Below are 17,488 nucleotides of genomic sequence, written 5' to 3' on the forward strand. Positions count from 1 at the left end.
TTTTGTCTAAGCAAAGTCAGACCTCACTGTCCTTATTAAATAATTAAAAATCTGTGCATGATCATATTTTATTTAGGCACAACAAGTGTAATCTAGAGGCTTTTGCCTTTCATATATGCCACTTCTGATACCAAATGATCCACTAGAAGTTATTAATTGTTGCTCCTATAACTTAATCTTTTGTCAGGTGTTGTAGAGTGTCGAATTAGTTCACGTACATGTAGATGCTCACATGCAGCAGTTGCCAGTGTGAAGATCTGAGATGCTGCTATTGACACGATGCATTTTACGTTTTTTTTATTAAGTTGTTCTATCAAAATTGATCCTTTTTCACAATCATTCTAGCTGTTTTTTTTTGCAATAAAACATTTGAGTGAAGATGCTTGGATGATTTGCACCATGATAACATGCCACTGAAGTAGACACATGCATTAATAAGCTTATCGATTACTTAAATAATGGATCGTTAATTCAACCGATGATTAATCAGTCATTGGAATTTGTGTAAACCGAGATTCTTAATATACATGCTTGCTGCACTGAATGCATGCATGCACGATGTATAAACACCATTAGCCTTATTTATTGCATCTGAACCACTAATGATGCAAATGTCGAAAACACGGACTGCACAATAACAGGAATTAATTTAAAAATGTTTTCACTGAAGGCTAGAAATGAATAGTCACCTATGTGGATTGCGTGCTGCAATGGTGATGTCTCTCTCTCTCTCCCTCTCTCTCTCTCTCTCTCTCTCTCTCTCTCTCTGTCTTTCTTCTCTGTGCTGCGTGTTACAAAACCTTTTGTCAAATTGTCTCCCCAAGCGAATGCATTAGGCCTTAATTAAGCATGTCTCTCAACGCGGAGGCTCATCATCTTTGTTGCATTACACCAGGCGCTCTGGCAGATCTGCTAGAGACTGCGCATCCACGCCCCTTACCGACACTCACGCTCGCCCACTACCAGGACAACCACTCCACCTCCTCAGTGGGAATCCTCCCCTTTTATTGCATTATTATGGGCAGCTTGACATGAAAGCTCCCGTAACAAGTGCACTGACTAATCATGCCATACCTGCACTGCTTTGGTATTTATTTATATATTTATTTTCAGTACCACGGAGAGCGTCGTTTTAGTGCATGGTGTGTCGAGTAGTTTCAGCACCATGGACAGCAGCAATCTAGAGCAGCCTTCATAGCAAATATTGTGAATTCTTTCAAAGAGAACATTGCTAAATTCAGTTCACAGCCCTTTAGTGTGCCACCAGCTGTCTTCAGATGGAAATCGGACGCGTTTTCTCAGCAAGTTTAGCTGGAGAGTAAACCCAGGGAATTAGCAACCAAAGGCATTTCAGAGGCTGGTGCCAGGTGGACAGATGGGCATGATATGAGCAGAGTGTTTTTAGGACACACACTCTCTCCTGGGTGTCTTTTCAGGCTGACAAACTGTTGGTTCAGAGAGGGAGAGAGCGCATCACATTGGACTGTTATGTAAAAATGTGTTATTGGTTGACTGTACTGTAAGTTATTCTAGAATAAATTATGATAAATTATATTATGTTTTTAAGGACAATGAATTTTGATAGACTTTGAAAAATTATAATCAAAAGTTCAAAAATATAGGGAATATTTTAATAATAAATGTTGTTAATCTTAGAGTTTAAGTGCAATAGACATTTTCAAATTTTCTGTGTAATTTTTTTAAATGTAAATTTATACAATGCCATTCTAAAGTCTGAGGTCTATATATTTTATGACTAAAGATGTTTTTTTGCTCATATATATATATATATATATATATATATATATATATATATATATATATATATATATATATATATATATATATATTGTGTGTGTGTGTGTGTGTGTGTGTGTGTGTGTGTGTGTGTATGTATGTATATATATATATATATGTATATATATATATATATATATGTATATATATATATATATATATATATATATATATATATATATATATATATATATATATATATATATATATATATAATAATTTTTTTTTATTATTCTTTTTTAACAGCAAGGAAATTTTCACAGTGTGCCTGAAAATATTTTCTTTTTCTGGAGAAAGTCTTAAATCCTTTATGCCTTTAAATGTCACTTTAAGCTATATAGAAATGTCTTGTAAAATATCTTGTAAAATATTACTTACTGTCATCATGCAAAGATAAAAGAAATCAGTTATTAGAAATGAGTTATTTAAACTATTGTGCTGAAAAAAATGTGTGAAAAAAATCTAACAGAACAGATATTGGGGAAAAAATAAACAGGGGGGCTAATAATTCTGACTTCATCTGTATATATCTGTATTTTTTAAATGTTAATGTACAATGTAAAACAGGGAAGATCACTAAATGAAATAAGTTAGTTTACTTTGACTTAATGAAAGACTTATGGTAACTCATGAACTGATTATATCAAGCAGAACTCATGCTGAATGAGTTGTAAATGAATTAATTCAGTTTTTGTGTTAACTTAACTTAATGCTTGAAGTAATACCAAACCATTTGAGTAACAGTATATTGTTGTTTGGACTCATATCTATCATATCAATTCTATTAACTCATATCGGTTTGATAATTTAAATGTTTGTTACTAATAATACTCTAAATGTTTGACGATATTAACACAAGTGATATATGTGTATATGACTCAATATATATATATATATATATATATATATATATATATATATATATATATATATATATATATATATATATATATATATATATATTTATATATATATATATATATATATATATATATAGTATAAGTATATAAGTTTGAGTACTCACTATTTGGTTTCAGAACTGTCGCAATTGGTTTCCTCAGTTTGAGTTATCTTAACTTAATACATATATATATATATATATATATATATATATATATATATATATATATATATATATATATATATATATATATATTCATAATTTCATGTCACATGCCATCAATTTACATGATTTTAAAAATATTTTAATATTACCTTTTATTAATATTTTACTGTTGTAAATATACTGTTTTATTTATTTGAGAGAAATGTGGGTGTTTCAGAAACAAATATAAAACAATAAATGTATTTTTCTGTATGCATAAATAAAATAACATTTATAATTTCTAGTTATCAGTAATATTATTTTAGTGCAGTGTTTTGCTGAAGCAGCTGGGATGTGGATCATATGGTTTCCACATTTTTTAATGAATGCATTTGCATATTTAATTGCTTCAAAATATTGATATAATAGCATAACATAATTAAATTACTTGCAGAAAAAAAATATTTAAAACGCGATCCTTTAAGGTTTGTAATGTTTTTTTGTGTTGATTCTTGTTTTAGTCCATAAATGTAATACAATTTGCTATGTGTCATAGTGATTAATTATAGTAAGGTTTAAAATGTGACAGTAGAGTCCCCACAAATCCATACTTGGTCAACAAGTACACACTCCCTCTTCCGGCAAGGTGTATGACTCAGACAAAATGCGTATTGAGAGCTCTGAATCCATCCATCGCCTTTGGATAATGTCTGGTCTCACACAGTTTGCGAGAAGAAGCAAAATGGCACGCAGAGCTCGGTTGAGTCTTGTCTTGGCCATAAGGAGGAGTGAGCTGGAGGAAACGCGAATCGCTACGGGGACGCGCGTCATGTGCTGCAAGGCTTGAGCACGAGCGTTAAATTGATCAGATGCTCGAAACCCGCCAGCTGATCTGAGGAGGATTGCGCTCGAGACCCCGCGTCTCCGTTTCGTTTTCTCCGCCAGAAATCGAACTTTTAGCCGAAAAAATCACTTGTCGTCAGCCGAGGCGACAGTGAGGGGAAAAAACCCGAAGCGGAGCTTTTTTGAGGGGCTCTAGGCGATGGGTGCCTTTTGGTTCCTCTCGGTTTCCAGAGAAGATGCGAGCTCGAGCTTCAATCCACGCGCTCCGGCGCCTCTCCAAAACTGACGATGCTCCTTGCAACGACCACCGTCGGATTTTTCGCGTCTTGGATTTGTCTACGAGTTCTGGAGTATAGATGATAACTGTTTTAGGGAGAAATTGAGGGAGAAACCGCGAGAGATCATCACTGTATCTTGACATGGTGTTTTTTGTTTTGCCAGCGCGCGCTCACGCCCACCCTACCGGACCGATATGGCTCTGAAAAAAGCAGATAAACTTAAATGACTAAAATCAACAAATGTCACCGAGGTGTGGATTTTTTGGGGAAGCCCCGTGACCCGTCGTCTGCATTTGCGAGTGTAATTCGAGAGTTTGGCGGAGGGCAGGCTGAGTATTGCCATAGTATACCAAACATTGCGGATGCCTCAAAAATAAATTAATTATTGAAAGCTTTTAGCCATTTTTCTACCCTATTTTTTCCGTCGTGGATGTGCAGAAATAAAACGACAATGCAACTTTCGAAAAAGACGCATTAGATCTAATACAGATGATGCCAATTTGCATGTAATGTATTAACGCAATTATGCTAAAAGGATTTGTGTGTACACCTTGCAAATGGCATGACGACCCACACCGAGCTGTCAAGACGAGAAATACTTCTTAAAATGTGGATCCCACCCTCCTGAGGAAGAGAATCCGTCGACATTTTATCTCTTTATGTTTTGACTATTTGTTTGACTGTTTGTTGAGCTGACTGCACCACTGAAAGAACATACTCCATCCATCTATCCATCAGTCGCGTTATCTGAGCCCCTGACACTCACACTCTCTCACACACTGATCTTTGGTGCTTTATGGACATTTCTTAGCCATGAAGATCAGATCTGAATGTCTGTGTGCTCTGTGCTGAGGCGGATGGGGTGTAATGTGGTGTTGTCACCCTGAGACTTCACCCCCTTCTCGGCTGCTTCGTAACGATTGGCTTTTGGTGTCTACAGAATGGCTCGGTTCGGAGACGAAGTGCCGGCCAGGTACGGCGGCGGCGGCGGCGGGGGCTCCGGTCAGGGGGGACCCGGCCGCGGCGGCAGCAGGCAGGGCGGCCCGCCAGGGGCCCAGAGGATGTACAAGCAATCGATGGCCCAGAGAGCCCGGACCATGGCCATCTACAACCCTATCCCGGTCCGACAGAACTGCCTGACGGTCAACCGCTCTCTCTTTCTCTTCAGTGAAGACAACATAGTGAGAAAATACGCCAAAAAGATCACCGAATGGCCATATCCTTTACTCAATCCAGATCTCAGGGCCTCTGGGAACAGGTACAGATTTATAATATCTTACATGGTGGTGATTGGTCCTTTGCTGGACCCTGCTTAATGCTGCCTCCTTATCGACAATGTAAGCCATTTATTTTATTCTTTATAATTAATCACAGAGCATATTAATACTGTTGGTATTGAATTGTGTTATTGATTAGTATTTGTAATTCATTTGAGATGCTGATACAGACTAAGAGCCAGTATTCCAGTTACTCAGGGTACGCCATTTAAAAAATATAAATAAAAAAGTGCTTTAACGCTAGATTTTAAATTAGAGGTTCATTATTTGCATCAGTGGTTCCATTAAGACCTCTGAACAGCCATGCACTACTGAGAATGAAGGTTCTTTATTGTCATCAATGATTCCAAGAATCTTTAACATCCGTAGAACTTTCACATTCCACAAATAGTTCTTCATAATCACAAAAGGTTTTCTTGAATATTAAAATATTATTATTAAGAATAAAATGTACCTTTTAAAAGCTGTGTAATCTCTGCAAAAGCTCTGTTTTGGAACCTATAGTTTCAGGATAGTGGAATCTTTCACTTGCACAAAAGTTTCTTCATCTATCTAAGGATAAATATCCATAATTAAGAGATTGCACCCCACCCTTTTGCTTCTTAGTGAACCATGGGTTTTAAAGTGGTATGTGAAGATGCTTGTCCTCAGGGTGGTCTAAGTTTGTCCCCTCTGTGGAGGTAGGCCTGATGTGCATGTGTTTTCATATCCATGTGTAAGCATGTGTTGCGTGTCCAGGTCTGTGTTCAGGGGCCTGAGGCTGCGTGGGTGTGCGTGGTTTCCCGCTGGTCAGGATTGGTGGAGTGTGTGCGAGTGACTGTTGAGTGCTGCTGTGAGTGTGGAGGGGGCTGCTGATGTCAGCATATGAGCTTTAGCGGAGCCTTGCAGTGTGGAGCAGAGCATAGCAGAGCGAAACAGGAGGTTTGAAGAAAGTGTTTTGAGACCCAGAGCTCAGACATTCAGCGCTGCATGTGCAGTATTGCGAACTGAGGTCTGAATGTCTAAAAATGCTGTAGGTATTCATGGATTGTAGATGATGATGATGTGGGATCAAAAGCATGTTGTTTGAAGTCACTGATGTGATTATTTCCTGAAAATATAAATTGTGTCATCATTTTCAAAACTTTGTGTAAAGTCATGCACATTTGCAATAGCAAATGGATGAATAATTGTTCTTGGGTGAATATTTCCATTTTAGATTTTCTGCTATCTTGTGCACTTTGTTGCATTACCCAAATGTATTGTATTTTAGTAATTTAGGAATTTAAATTGAACATTACATTGACACTTACATTCATGTATGACTGCTTTCATCAGTTGACCTTATTCTCCATGTACAAGCGGGCACAGTCATTTGAATCTGTTTGGCTTGAGACTTCCGGTCTCGTTCACTTCCATTTATTTTGGATGTTAAAAACAGCTCGTTATGCTGCTTGATGTTGCAAACTGATATTTTCCTATCATATAATTCTGCTTCATCTGTATAGTCATGAACACACTTGTTTGTAGAGCGAGTAGTTTGTCAGTTTTCTGCCAGAATAAGGTCAATACACTGCATTGAAAAAAAATATTGGATTTAGTAATCTCCTTTAAGGCAAGTGGTTGCAAACAATTTATATGGGCTGAATTTAAACAAACACATTAAATTTAGTAACTTCAACTTAATTAGTTTGTTTAAATTAAGCAAATTGTTTGCAACCAATTACCTTAAAAAATGAGTCAATCCAATGAATAATTTGTTTTAGTGTTAACAGGTTTCTGGGTAAACTGAAACTTTAAAATAAATACAGTGACAAAACATATGAAATATACATAGCATATTTGCATTTTGTTCAGGTGTCAGAGGATAATTGCCTTAGGAATAAGTCAATTTTTTATTTTCAGTTAAAATTAACTGTTATCATATCCACCTCATTAACTGTACTTGCATGCTGTTTCGAAAATTGTATGTATTTATTTTGTGGACCCCATTGGCTGTCAGTGCATGGATTAAAAAAAATCAGAGAAACATTTAAAAAATATAGCATTTGTGTAAAAATACAGAAAAAAATACAGGTTTGCCAAAAACAGAACAAAGATTGTGAATACACTCTCACAAAATTATTGCTTTTGCACTCCCTTCTGTATTGCTCTTTCTAAACTCTTTATAAATAAGGTTACAATTAATTCTTAAACTGAAAGGTTTCTATAAAAATATTTATCAAAATTCCTGTAATTTCAAAACTGTATTTTAAAACATCTTCTTCAGAACACAATATACTGAAGTCAAAAAGTGAAAGAAAAAAAAAACAACCCAAAAAACATTTAGTATTTTGCATTTAGAAAAGGAAAGTTTTGCAACAAAATGATGCGCACTGAAAAAAGTGATATTTGGAAAAATGTTGCAAACAATGGATATGGATTAAATGTAAACAAATTAAATTTAGTAATGTTAAACTTGATTTGTCTGTTTAAATTCACCCCAAATAAATTGTTTATAACCAATTAACGTAAAAACAAATCGGTAAATCCAAGGAATCATCTTTAAATAATTTTTTTTCAGTGTGAAAAAATGATGAATTATGCTTTTTGAGTGAACTATTTCTTGAAAAATTTCTTGAATCTGAAATGAATGCGTTTAGCAACTTCATTACATTGAAAGCTACTTTCAGATCAGTGTTTCCGAGAAATGGTTTCTGAAAATAAACTAAAAGACCCAGCAGTTGAAGTTGCAACTTTTGGCATAAGGGAAAACCAGGGTATCCAGTGATCTTAAAACGTCTTAAATCTCAAAAGCTACATTTTAGGCCTTAAAGTCTAAAATGTTCTAAAATATTGTGTTGTAAGACTTAAATCTTTTTTTTACAGGCTTAATTTTCCTTTGTTTATGTATATTAGCTACACAACCTGGCTATTAACACCCATACAATTATCGACAATCCATCTCAATAAAACTTTTAACTTTTTATTTAAAAATAGAATTTAATGACTTTCCTTGCTGCAACATTTGCTTAAAAGTTCCCCATTTATTTACTGCTAAGGATTCTGACCTGACCTATATTTTTATTATAACATTTTTTATTATTGTACACAGAAGTAATTGACAGCTACGTGTTGTTCTATTTTTGGTAAGGGTTATAGTGTATGTGAAAGGATATATTTGAAAATTAATATAAAATATTAAAACAAAATTATTATTGTATTATTAAATTATTAAATTTGAATATCTTTTGATAGAGCAAGTGACAATCTTTTCTAACTGGGATATTTAAAAATCGTCTTTAGCATTTAACCCCTAAGTTTCATCCATAATGGTCTTAAAAATGGCTTTAGTCTTACATTTAACTTGGTAAAACCCTGGAACAATAAACTAAAACCATTCCTCATCTTGTGCATAAACTTCTGAACATCACAAAAAGTTTCAGACAGTTGTGTTTTTTCTATTGCTCTGTTCTGATTGGCAGACTGCCATTTGTTTAGATAATTTACATAAATATCAGCTTTACTGACATTACTAACACTCAACATTATTATGAAAATTTTTACATAACTTTCTGTTGAGTTTGGAAAAGCTTTTTTTAATAGCTGTACAGCTTTTGAGATCACAATCCTCTCCTGTCACCATTTAGTTTTAGTCCAGATAAGAACTTTTCTTAGCTCAGTTTATCGGCTGACTTCTTTTTCAATCTGAGATCTGATGGTTTGGTAAAACAGTGCGATGGTAGAGGTGTTAGACTGTTTTAAAAATACTCTGTCGGAATGATGAGTTTATAAAGTCTTTGCTTGTATGAGCGCCAGTAAAGGAAAAAAAAAGTCGCTCATATTCTGATGCTCCTACGCCTCCCCTTTCCTTTTACCATCTCTCCGTCTCTCTCTCTCTCTCTCGCTGATTCTCTTAGACCATCTGCTCACTCTCTCTGTTGTCTGTATGGTGGTGGAGCTTCCTGGGGTTCTGTTGGACTCACTGGGCATGAGCATGTGAGAGGAAACAGTAAAAGAACGGAAAAAGAGTGATCTGGAGAGGTGCACCTGTTTCTGGCCTTTTGGAAGCATGTGTTTGCACGTGGATCTGCACGTGCATGTGTGATGCAAGTGAAATGGATTTGTAGCCATTCGGACAAAGATAACATCAGAAAGGCCAAGCTCATGATCTAGAGCATACAAAGTTTAACTTAATATTTTTAGTCAGTTTGATTGAGATACCAAGAAAAGTTAATTCGATTCAACTAAAGAATTAAGGCAGGATTTTTTTTACAGAGCCGGAGATTTTTAAATAAGACAGGTTTGATCTGTCTAACTTGACCCAAAATCAAAAGATAAAAATAAGTATGATATTAAAAACATAGGCTCATTCTGAAAACAAAGCCCTATATACATTTCTGAAGATCACAAATTAAAATAGCCAGACGAACATATGGCTGCATTTCGTCTTTAAAATGAACACTATGGGGTGGTATGACGCCAATCCTATTCTCGTATACCAGCTGACTGCTTATCACTGTATGGACGGCTTTCCCACTGTTTTTAGTTTGTCCAGTGGCTCGTCGCGTAGGTTGGAGGGTGGGTTTGAGTTGACTGTGACGATGAAGTTCGAGTCCGGCAATGAACGGTTCTGGAAAAAACGCAAGTAAGACAAAAAAAAAAAAGGCAAAAAATAAAATAAACAAGTAAATAACAGGGTGAGAATGTGGTAAAATGAACCATGAGAGCTTTTCTTTTTCTGGATTGCTTTTCAAAACCCTGTCGTTTGGGTTTTAGGGAAATGGGTGGGCACTGGTCAATCTGTGCTTTTTAAAACATTATTGGTTGGGTTTAGTGAAGGGGGTGGGTGAGGGGACTGGTTGGTCGGTCAGTCAGCGACCTCTGAAGGATTTATGTGAGAATAGCAGGCACGAATGGCACTTGCGAGAGAAATTTAAGATCTGAAAAAGCGAACTCAGCGGCCTCTAGTTCATTTGCGAAAATAAAAACTGCAAAAAAACATAGCTCCTATTTATAGGATATATATATAGGATTTTTTTTGTTCTGTTGATATGTAATTTCAAGTATTCGTAGCTTGAAACAGATGGAAATATGATTGCTACTAGTATGACTTCTCTGGTGAGGGCTTAAACGGAGTTGTGCTCATAATATCCAGTGTAAAAAAAGAAAAAGACAGCTGGGAAACATAACCTGCTTTGTATTTTTGTAGGAAACACAGTTTAGATCTTTTTAGGGTTAGAGGTGTGTGAGTAATTGCCGTCTATCACTGAATGTGTCAGGAATATCGAAAGAAAACCAACTTAGCTCCGCTTGGAAGCGATTTCTCCTTATGGGTTTTTATTATTTTTTATAATGGAAAAAATTCCACCACCTTGTCCAAACTTTTAGCAAAATCCATATGTACAACGCTTTGGCCTGTTTAACGAATGGTGGATGGCAGTTTTTGGGTGTGGCTTAGCGATGGGTCAATAGACCCTTCATGCTTTATAAGGTATGCTTTCATTACCTTATGTTACTAGCATAACAGCGCGGTCACATATATAAACTCTCTACATGTGTATCCATTGCATGGCTGGTGGTAGTGACGTGTTTTAACAGCAGAACAGGGGTTTGTAAAAGACTCGACTTGTTTCACACTGCGGCCTCCTGTCCGAGCTGAATGAGCGGTAGCATTCAGTGCATGGATCTTTACTGGGTGAGTGGAGACTTGGTAGGGCGGCACAGCCTGTGGCATCAAACACACAAACACACAGACAAGAAGCACATGCACTATGGCAGCTAAAACAGTGACACCTGTTCTGTAGGATCAGTCTCATCAGGAGACCAAAGGAAAAAGGAACCGGGCCAGAACTCAGCACCAGCCTATGGCATCACACACACACACACACACACACACACACACAAACACAAACACACACACACACGCACACACACACACACACCATGTGGCACATTCACGCTCCACTGTGCAATCATAGAGACACACAAGAAATGGATACATGCACACACTCGCACACCCACACACGCTCGCCAGATACCAGACACTAAATCCATTGCTCTTCTCTGGCTAGAGAACACAATCTGGCACTCTGCTGCAGTGCAGACTGGAGATAGTTTGAGCAAAAGAAACATCTTATGGTCTGTGAATGTGTTAGGGATGGGCGATATGGACTGATCCACAGTAAAACTAACTATGTTATGCCATTATTTAACCATATTTAACCATATTTAGGGTGCAATATCTGTTTAATTCATACTGATCGCTAGAAGGCGCTATTGTTCATAAACTCCACAAATGCATCACAGAAGTAGACATAGCTGAGTAAAAGGAATACAGAAACACTTAAAGGTCTTCAGTTCACCCCAAAATGAAAACTACTCAGCCTAATGTCTTTCCAAACCTCTTCGTACATTTCCAGTACATTTTAGACACCTTTATAAACAGCAGTAGTCCCAAAAAGGAGTGTTCAAATCCAGAAAAGGACTTTTCAAAACATTCCATCATTCTGTTCCTAAAAACACTGTAAATACAGCTCTATTCACAATATCATCTCTCCAGGTCTGGGTGAGTGTTTACTATAAGCATATATGACATATTATTCATATATTTACCGTCATTAGAGTCATGCAAGTAGCTTATTGTTCATACACTCTCAGAAATAAAGGTACACAAGCTGTCACTGGGAGGGTACCTTTTCAAGAGGTATAAATTTGTTCCTAAAAGGTCAATGTTAATACCTTAAGGGTACATATTAGTACCTAAAAAGTACAAAAGTGTTCCTTTTACAATTTTTAGGTACTAATGTATACTTTTGAGGTAGCAGTATGGTCCCTTTAAGTACAAATGTGTAGCTTTGAAAAGCTACCACCCTAGTGACAACTCTCGTACCTTTATTTCTGAGAGTGTACACAGTAAAAAGCAACATAAGCTCATTATGAAAACGTAGCCCTATTTACATGCCTGGAGATCATGAATTATGTATCCAGAAGCATGTATGACTGCATTTTATCTTTAAAACAAAAGCTACAGGGAGGTATGACGGCTTTCCTTTTCACACTTACCAGTTGACCGCTTATCTCCATATGGACAGCTTTTACTAGTTTGTCCAGTAGCTCGCGGCGCGTATCGGGTCAATCGTTTCAAAAACTGTAAAAAAACATACCATAGAATGTATTTCGCGATCTCCAGAAATGTATAGTGGTACGTTTTCAGAATGAGCCTAGGTTGGTAAAAAGCAATTGTTCACTTTACTTAAAAAAGTCAGCAAACCCATTGACTTAACTTATATAATTATGCACATAGTTTGTTTACTTAATAATTATAAGGCAACGAGTTTACTATCTTTTTTGAAGTCAACTAATCGCTTTTTATAGTGTAGTAAATACTCACCATAATCTTGACTCACAAGATATTGACTAACAAAGTTGTTTTTACTGATTTTTTGGTGTAGAAAAGTGTTCTTGGAGCTTCATATAATTACAGTTGAACCACTAAAGTCAGAATATATTGACATATATTGTCATATATATATGAATATATTGTTTTTGGATCCTTTTCTGGACATTTCAAGACCTTTCCTATCCATGAAGGATGAGGGAGCTCTTGAATTTCTTCTAAAATATCCTAGTTCGTGTTCCTAAGATAAATGAAGGTCTCAGGCGATTGTAATGACACGAGGGTGAGTGAATAATAACAGAATTAGCATTTTAGGGTGAACTAATCCTTTAAACTGAGAAAACATGAACACAATTAACAAACAATTGTGACGATATATAGTTTATCCGTGTTTTTCAATCCATACTGGTTGTTTTTGTAAGAATAATATATTATTATTATTAATTTATTTATTTTGACACGGTGGCGCAGTAGGTAGTGCTGTTGCCTCACAGTAAGAAGGTTGCTGTGTCGCTGGTTTGAGCCTCGGCTCAGTTGGCGTTTCTGTGTGGAGTTTGCATGTTCTCCCTGCATTTGCGTGGGTTTCCATCCGGGTGCTCCGGTTTCCCCCACAGTCCAAAGACATGCGGTACAGGTGAATTGGGTAAGCTAAATTGTACGTAGTGTATGAGTGTGTGTTGCGGCTGGAAGGGCATCCGCTGTGTAAAAACGTGCTGGATGAGTTGGCGGTTCATTCCGCTGTGGCAACCCCGGATTAATAAACGGACTAAGCCAAAAAAAAATTGAATGAATGAATGAATATGTAAGGCAATGCCAATTGACAGAGGCATTTAATAGTGTGCTCTGCAAAATTGCACATTTTATTTCTTATTCTGTTATACACTGATGTTTGGTTCAAACTAATTATTTAAAATGAGCTGAAACAACACAATTCTTGTTTTTTTGACAACGTTATTGGTTTATGTTTAATCCACTTAAGTTTGTCAAAACTATTAAGCTAACATAATTCCTTCATGTTGTACCATCAGAAATTGATTGTGTGGAATCCACAAACAGTTTGAACAGCGTATGAAACAATCTTAAAAATAAGTTGTTTCAAGCTTTCGATTGATGTTATGAGGTGAATTGGGCACACTTGCGATTAATATTCTTTGCACAGAATATTTACTGGTGTATTCCAAACCATATCACTCATTCCCAGTGAGGGTTTGTGTGCATCTCGAAGAGTAAGGACACGTCCTAATACACTTTACAATGACTTATTGTGTAACTCCCATAGACACACATGCACTCTTCCTCTCTTTCCCTTTTCACACACTCCTACACATATTCATATTGAAATACTCTTTTTTTTGGCTGCCCAGTTGGACATTTCCTTCCTTATTGCTGTAACCTTTAGGTACCCTCTGCTGTTTAAAGGTCTTTTTTATTAATATTATTATTAATTTTGTTGTCCCGCTGATGCTGTTGTCCCTCTTTTTGGAGGAAGCGAGTCTAAGAAAGCTTTGGGGTCATGACCTTTTTGCCGCTGCCATAATGCTTTGCTGAAGCACACTGAGAGCTGGTTGGCCTCAGGTAGCAGCTGATTGGATCTCAGCAGATTTGAGCTTAACTGTGCTATTAGCTGTTGTCACTTGATGAGATCTCTAGAGACGTTTGATGATATATATTGTTATAGGCTTGCATATTTACTAATTATGATCATTTGTTCCATTTTTGCATTTAGACTCTCTTTGCTGTCGTCTCATGCTAACTTTAAAGTAAATATACTGTAACAGTGTTATATGCCATCTTGAATTTTTTTATTGGTTTTTTTTGTTGTCTTATAGTGGTAAGAACTTGTTCCCACCATGTAAATAAAACGTTTAATTGAGCTTTTTATTTCACAATTCTGACCACTTTTTGCACATTTTGACATTTTTAGCATATTATAAATTCTTAATTGTGAGTTTATTTAAAACTTGGGTCTTTTTTTTCTAGAGAATTCAGATTTCATTTTAAAAGTAACAATATTTTTGTCAGGATTGGATGTGTCAGTATTGGGATTTTTTTCTCATAATTTCAATTTATCAACTTATTTTAAAAAGTTAAAATTGTGAAAAATCGATGGAAGTGAAAGTAAAATGAGCAACCCAGGCTCATTCTGAAACATCCTGCTATATACATTTCTAAAGAGTACCAAAAATGTCCCAGGAGCTAAGTTTTTTGCAACTTTTTGTTTTCATGAATTCACCAGAGGGCGCTGTGTGCTTTTTGAGATCTCAAATTTCTCTTGTGAGTGCCATTCGTGCCTGCTGTTCTCATGTAAATCCAGACTGATCCAGACTGATTTATTGACTGACTGACCAATCGACTTACCTACCTTCCCCCTTCCCTAAATCCAACCAATAGTGTTTTCAAAAGCACCGATTGACCCGCCGCACCACTTCCCTAAACCCAACCAACAGTTGTAAAAAGCAATCCAAAAAAAGAAAAGCCCTCGTCTGGTTTTTACCACGTTTTCAGATTTTACCACATTCTGGAACCCTTCTATACCTTGAATCAAACCTCGTCGTCGTGGTCAACTCCTTTCTGCATCTCAAGTTTGCTGACATACATTGCAAGCTACAGTAATTGGACAAACTAGTAATATCGGGAAATCCATCCTTACGGAGGTAAGCGGTCAGCTAGTAGGCACGAAAAGGAACGGCGTCATACCGCCCCCTAGCATTCGTTTTAAAGATGAAATGCTGCCATATGTACTTCTGGCTACATAATTCGCAATCTTCTGAATAAGGCTACAATTTTAGAATGAGCCTATGTTGCAAGTGACTTTTGTGAGGAAAAGTTTTGAGAAAAAAGTCATTATTTATTTATTTATTTATACACTCTTTTTCTATGACAAAAACAAACTTTGATTTTAGGGTATATAAGTTATGTTAATAAAAATAATATGAATAAATAATAACACATAATAATAAAATAATATCATAATTAGAAATATATAATAATAATAATATAAAATAATTAGAAAAAACATTTCAATATTAAATTCTACATTAAAATAATATTTTGCTGCTTGTTCAATCTAAAATGAGCTGAAACAACAAAATTCTCGAGTTTTTTTTATAACAACTTAATTGATTTATGTTCAATCCACTTAAATTTGTTAAGTTAACTTAATCAATTTGTCTTGAGACAGCATGAATAAATTGTGTGGAATCCTGCATTTTTTGCAGTGTATTTAAGCAAATTAAATGAGAGTAATGTGAAACTAACAACTGAAATAAAAAAACAAATCAGCTAAAATATCTTAAACTAAAAATGTATTTTAAATGATAATAATGTTTCACAATAATATTCAATTACATGTTTCATTTTTATGTAATATTTTGGAAAAAATAAATGCATACAGGGATTATTTATTGTAAATACCTTGCATTTACATTAACAATATGAAACTCCACCTACAAAAGGAACACCCTCTTCGAATGTTATCACTTGACTGAATAGACATTATCAGTGGTTATAAGCTGATAGATATGGGCCAGTAGGGGCCTTCTGCACCTACTGGTAGGCTCAGAAGGCTGTTATCATCCATCAACATGGCTAATTAGCTATACTAATAGAGAAGACTCCAGATCCAGATCTGTTTTTACATTACTGTGACGGTTGGATTTAGGGTTTGGGTAGGGGTAGATGTTAATAAAATACAATTAATGGGAAATATAATAAATAATATAAATAATTCTCATTAACTTCCGGCCTCAGCCATACATGATCTATAGCTGAATAACCATGTGGATGGATAATAACCACTGATAACACCATTCAATTGAGTGATAACATTCGAATCGGCTGAAAGGACACTAGACAAATACACAGTACAAAAGTAAACCTCTACCTTAACCTCTCAGAATACCTTGCCACAAAGGCTTCAGTTGCACGGCTGTAAATACGGTTTTTGTTAATTTTTCCCTAGCAATGGACTGACAGAGTCCAAATTCTTGTTTGGGGTAATTGACAGCATGTCATAGCTGCTTCTGACTGAGCTTAAGCTGCTTTGAAGATTGTGTTTTTGTTTCTGTGGGCAGCGATCACCCTCATCATTCACAGACATTCAAGAGTTCTGTCTATTGTCTGGCATGATGCGCTGGACACGAGCCATTGGCTGGAGTCCAGAGTTGCTGCATGGCCTCAGTGTCACCGTTGTCACTGTAAGGAAACTCTCACCTTATGAGCTCCCATGGTTCCCTCTTTAGTTAACTGTGCCTTATGGTTAAAGACACAGTTCAGCTTTTTAGCACTGCTTTAAAGGGATAGTTCACAAAAAAGTTATTTACTCACCCTCATTTTTTCATATACAGTCAGAATTATTAGCCCCCCTTTGATTTTAATTTTCTTTTTTAAATATTTCCTAAGTGATGTTTAACAGAGCAAGGAAATTTTCACAGTATGTTTGTAAATGTTTTTTTCTTCTTGAGAAAGTCTTATTTGTTTTATTTCAGCAATAATAAAAGCTGTTTTTAATTTTTTAAAAACCATTTTAGGGACAAAATTATTAGCTTCTTTAAGCTATATATTTTGGATAGTCTACAGAACAAATCATCATTATACAATAACTTGCCTAATTGCCATAACATGCCTAGTTAACCTAATTAACCTAGTTAAACCTTTAAATGTCACTTTAAGCTGTATAGAAGTGTCTTGAAAAGTATCCAGTCAAATATTATTTAATGTCATCATGGCAAAGATAAAATAAATCAGTTATTAGAAGTAAGTTCTCTAAAACTATTATGATTAGAAATGGGTTAAAAAAAACTTCTCTCTGTTAAACAAAAAACGGCGGGAAAATAAACAGGGGGCTAATAATTATGACTTTTACTGTATATATGTGTGTTTGTGTGGGTTT

The 17,488-nt window shown here is 35.7% G+C and overlaps 1 protein-coding gene across 5 annotated transcripts in view; it reads left to right on the top strand.

The window, feature by feature from the left end:
* cacna1ab (calcium voltage-gated channel subunit alpha1 Ab) overlaps positions 1–17,488 on the top strand; it is a 278,990-nt gene that overhangs the window by 63,542 nt on the left and 197,960 nt on the right. For 3 of the 5 annotated variants that reach the window (XR_015502049.1, XM_087272738.1, XM_087272744.1), the window contains exon 3: positions 4,904–5,179. Coding sequence is in view for 4 of the 5 variants with exons in the window: in XM_087272738.1 (XP_087128864.1) it covers positions 4,904–5,179 (276 nt within the window). In the remaining variant the exon portion in view is untranslated. Of the gene's footprint in view, positions 1–3,709; positions 5,180–17,488 lie in introns of those variants that run through there. The other 2 variants (XM_087272743.1, NM_001328708.1) reach the window with 2 other exon arrangements.

The sequence above is a fragment of the Danio rerio genome, chromosome 11 (genome assembly GCF_052040795.2).
Source record: "Danio rerio strain M-AB ecotype USA chromosome 11, GRCz13ab, whole genome shotgun sequence".
Taxonomy (NCBI): Eukaryota; Metazoa; Chordata; class Actinopteri; order Cypriniformes; family Danionidae; genus Danio; species Danio rerio.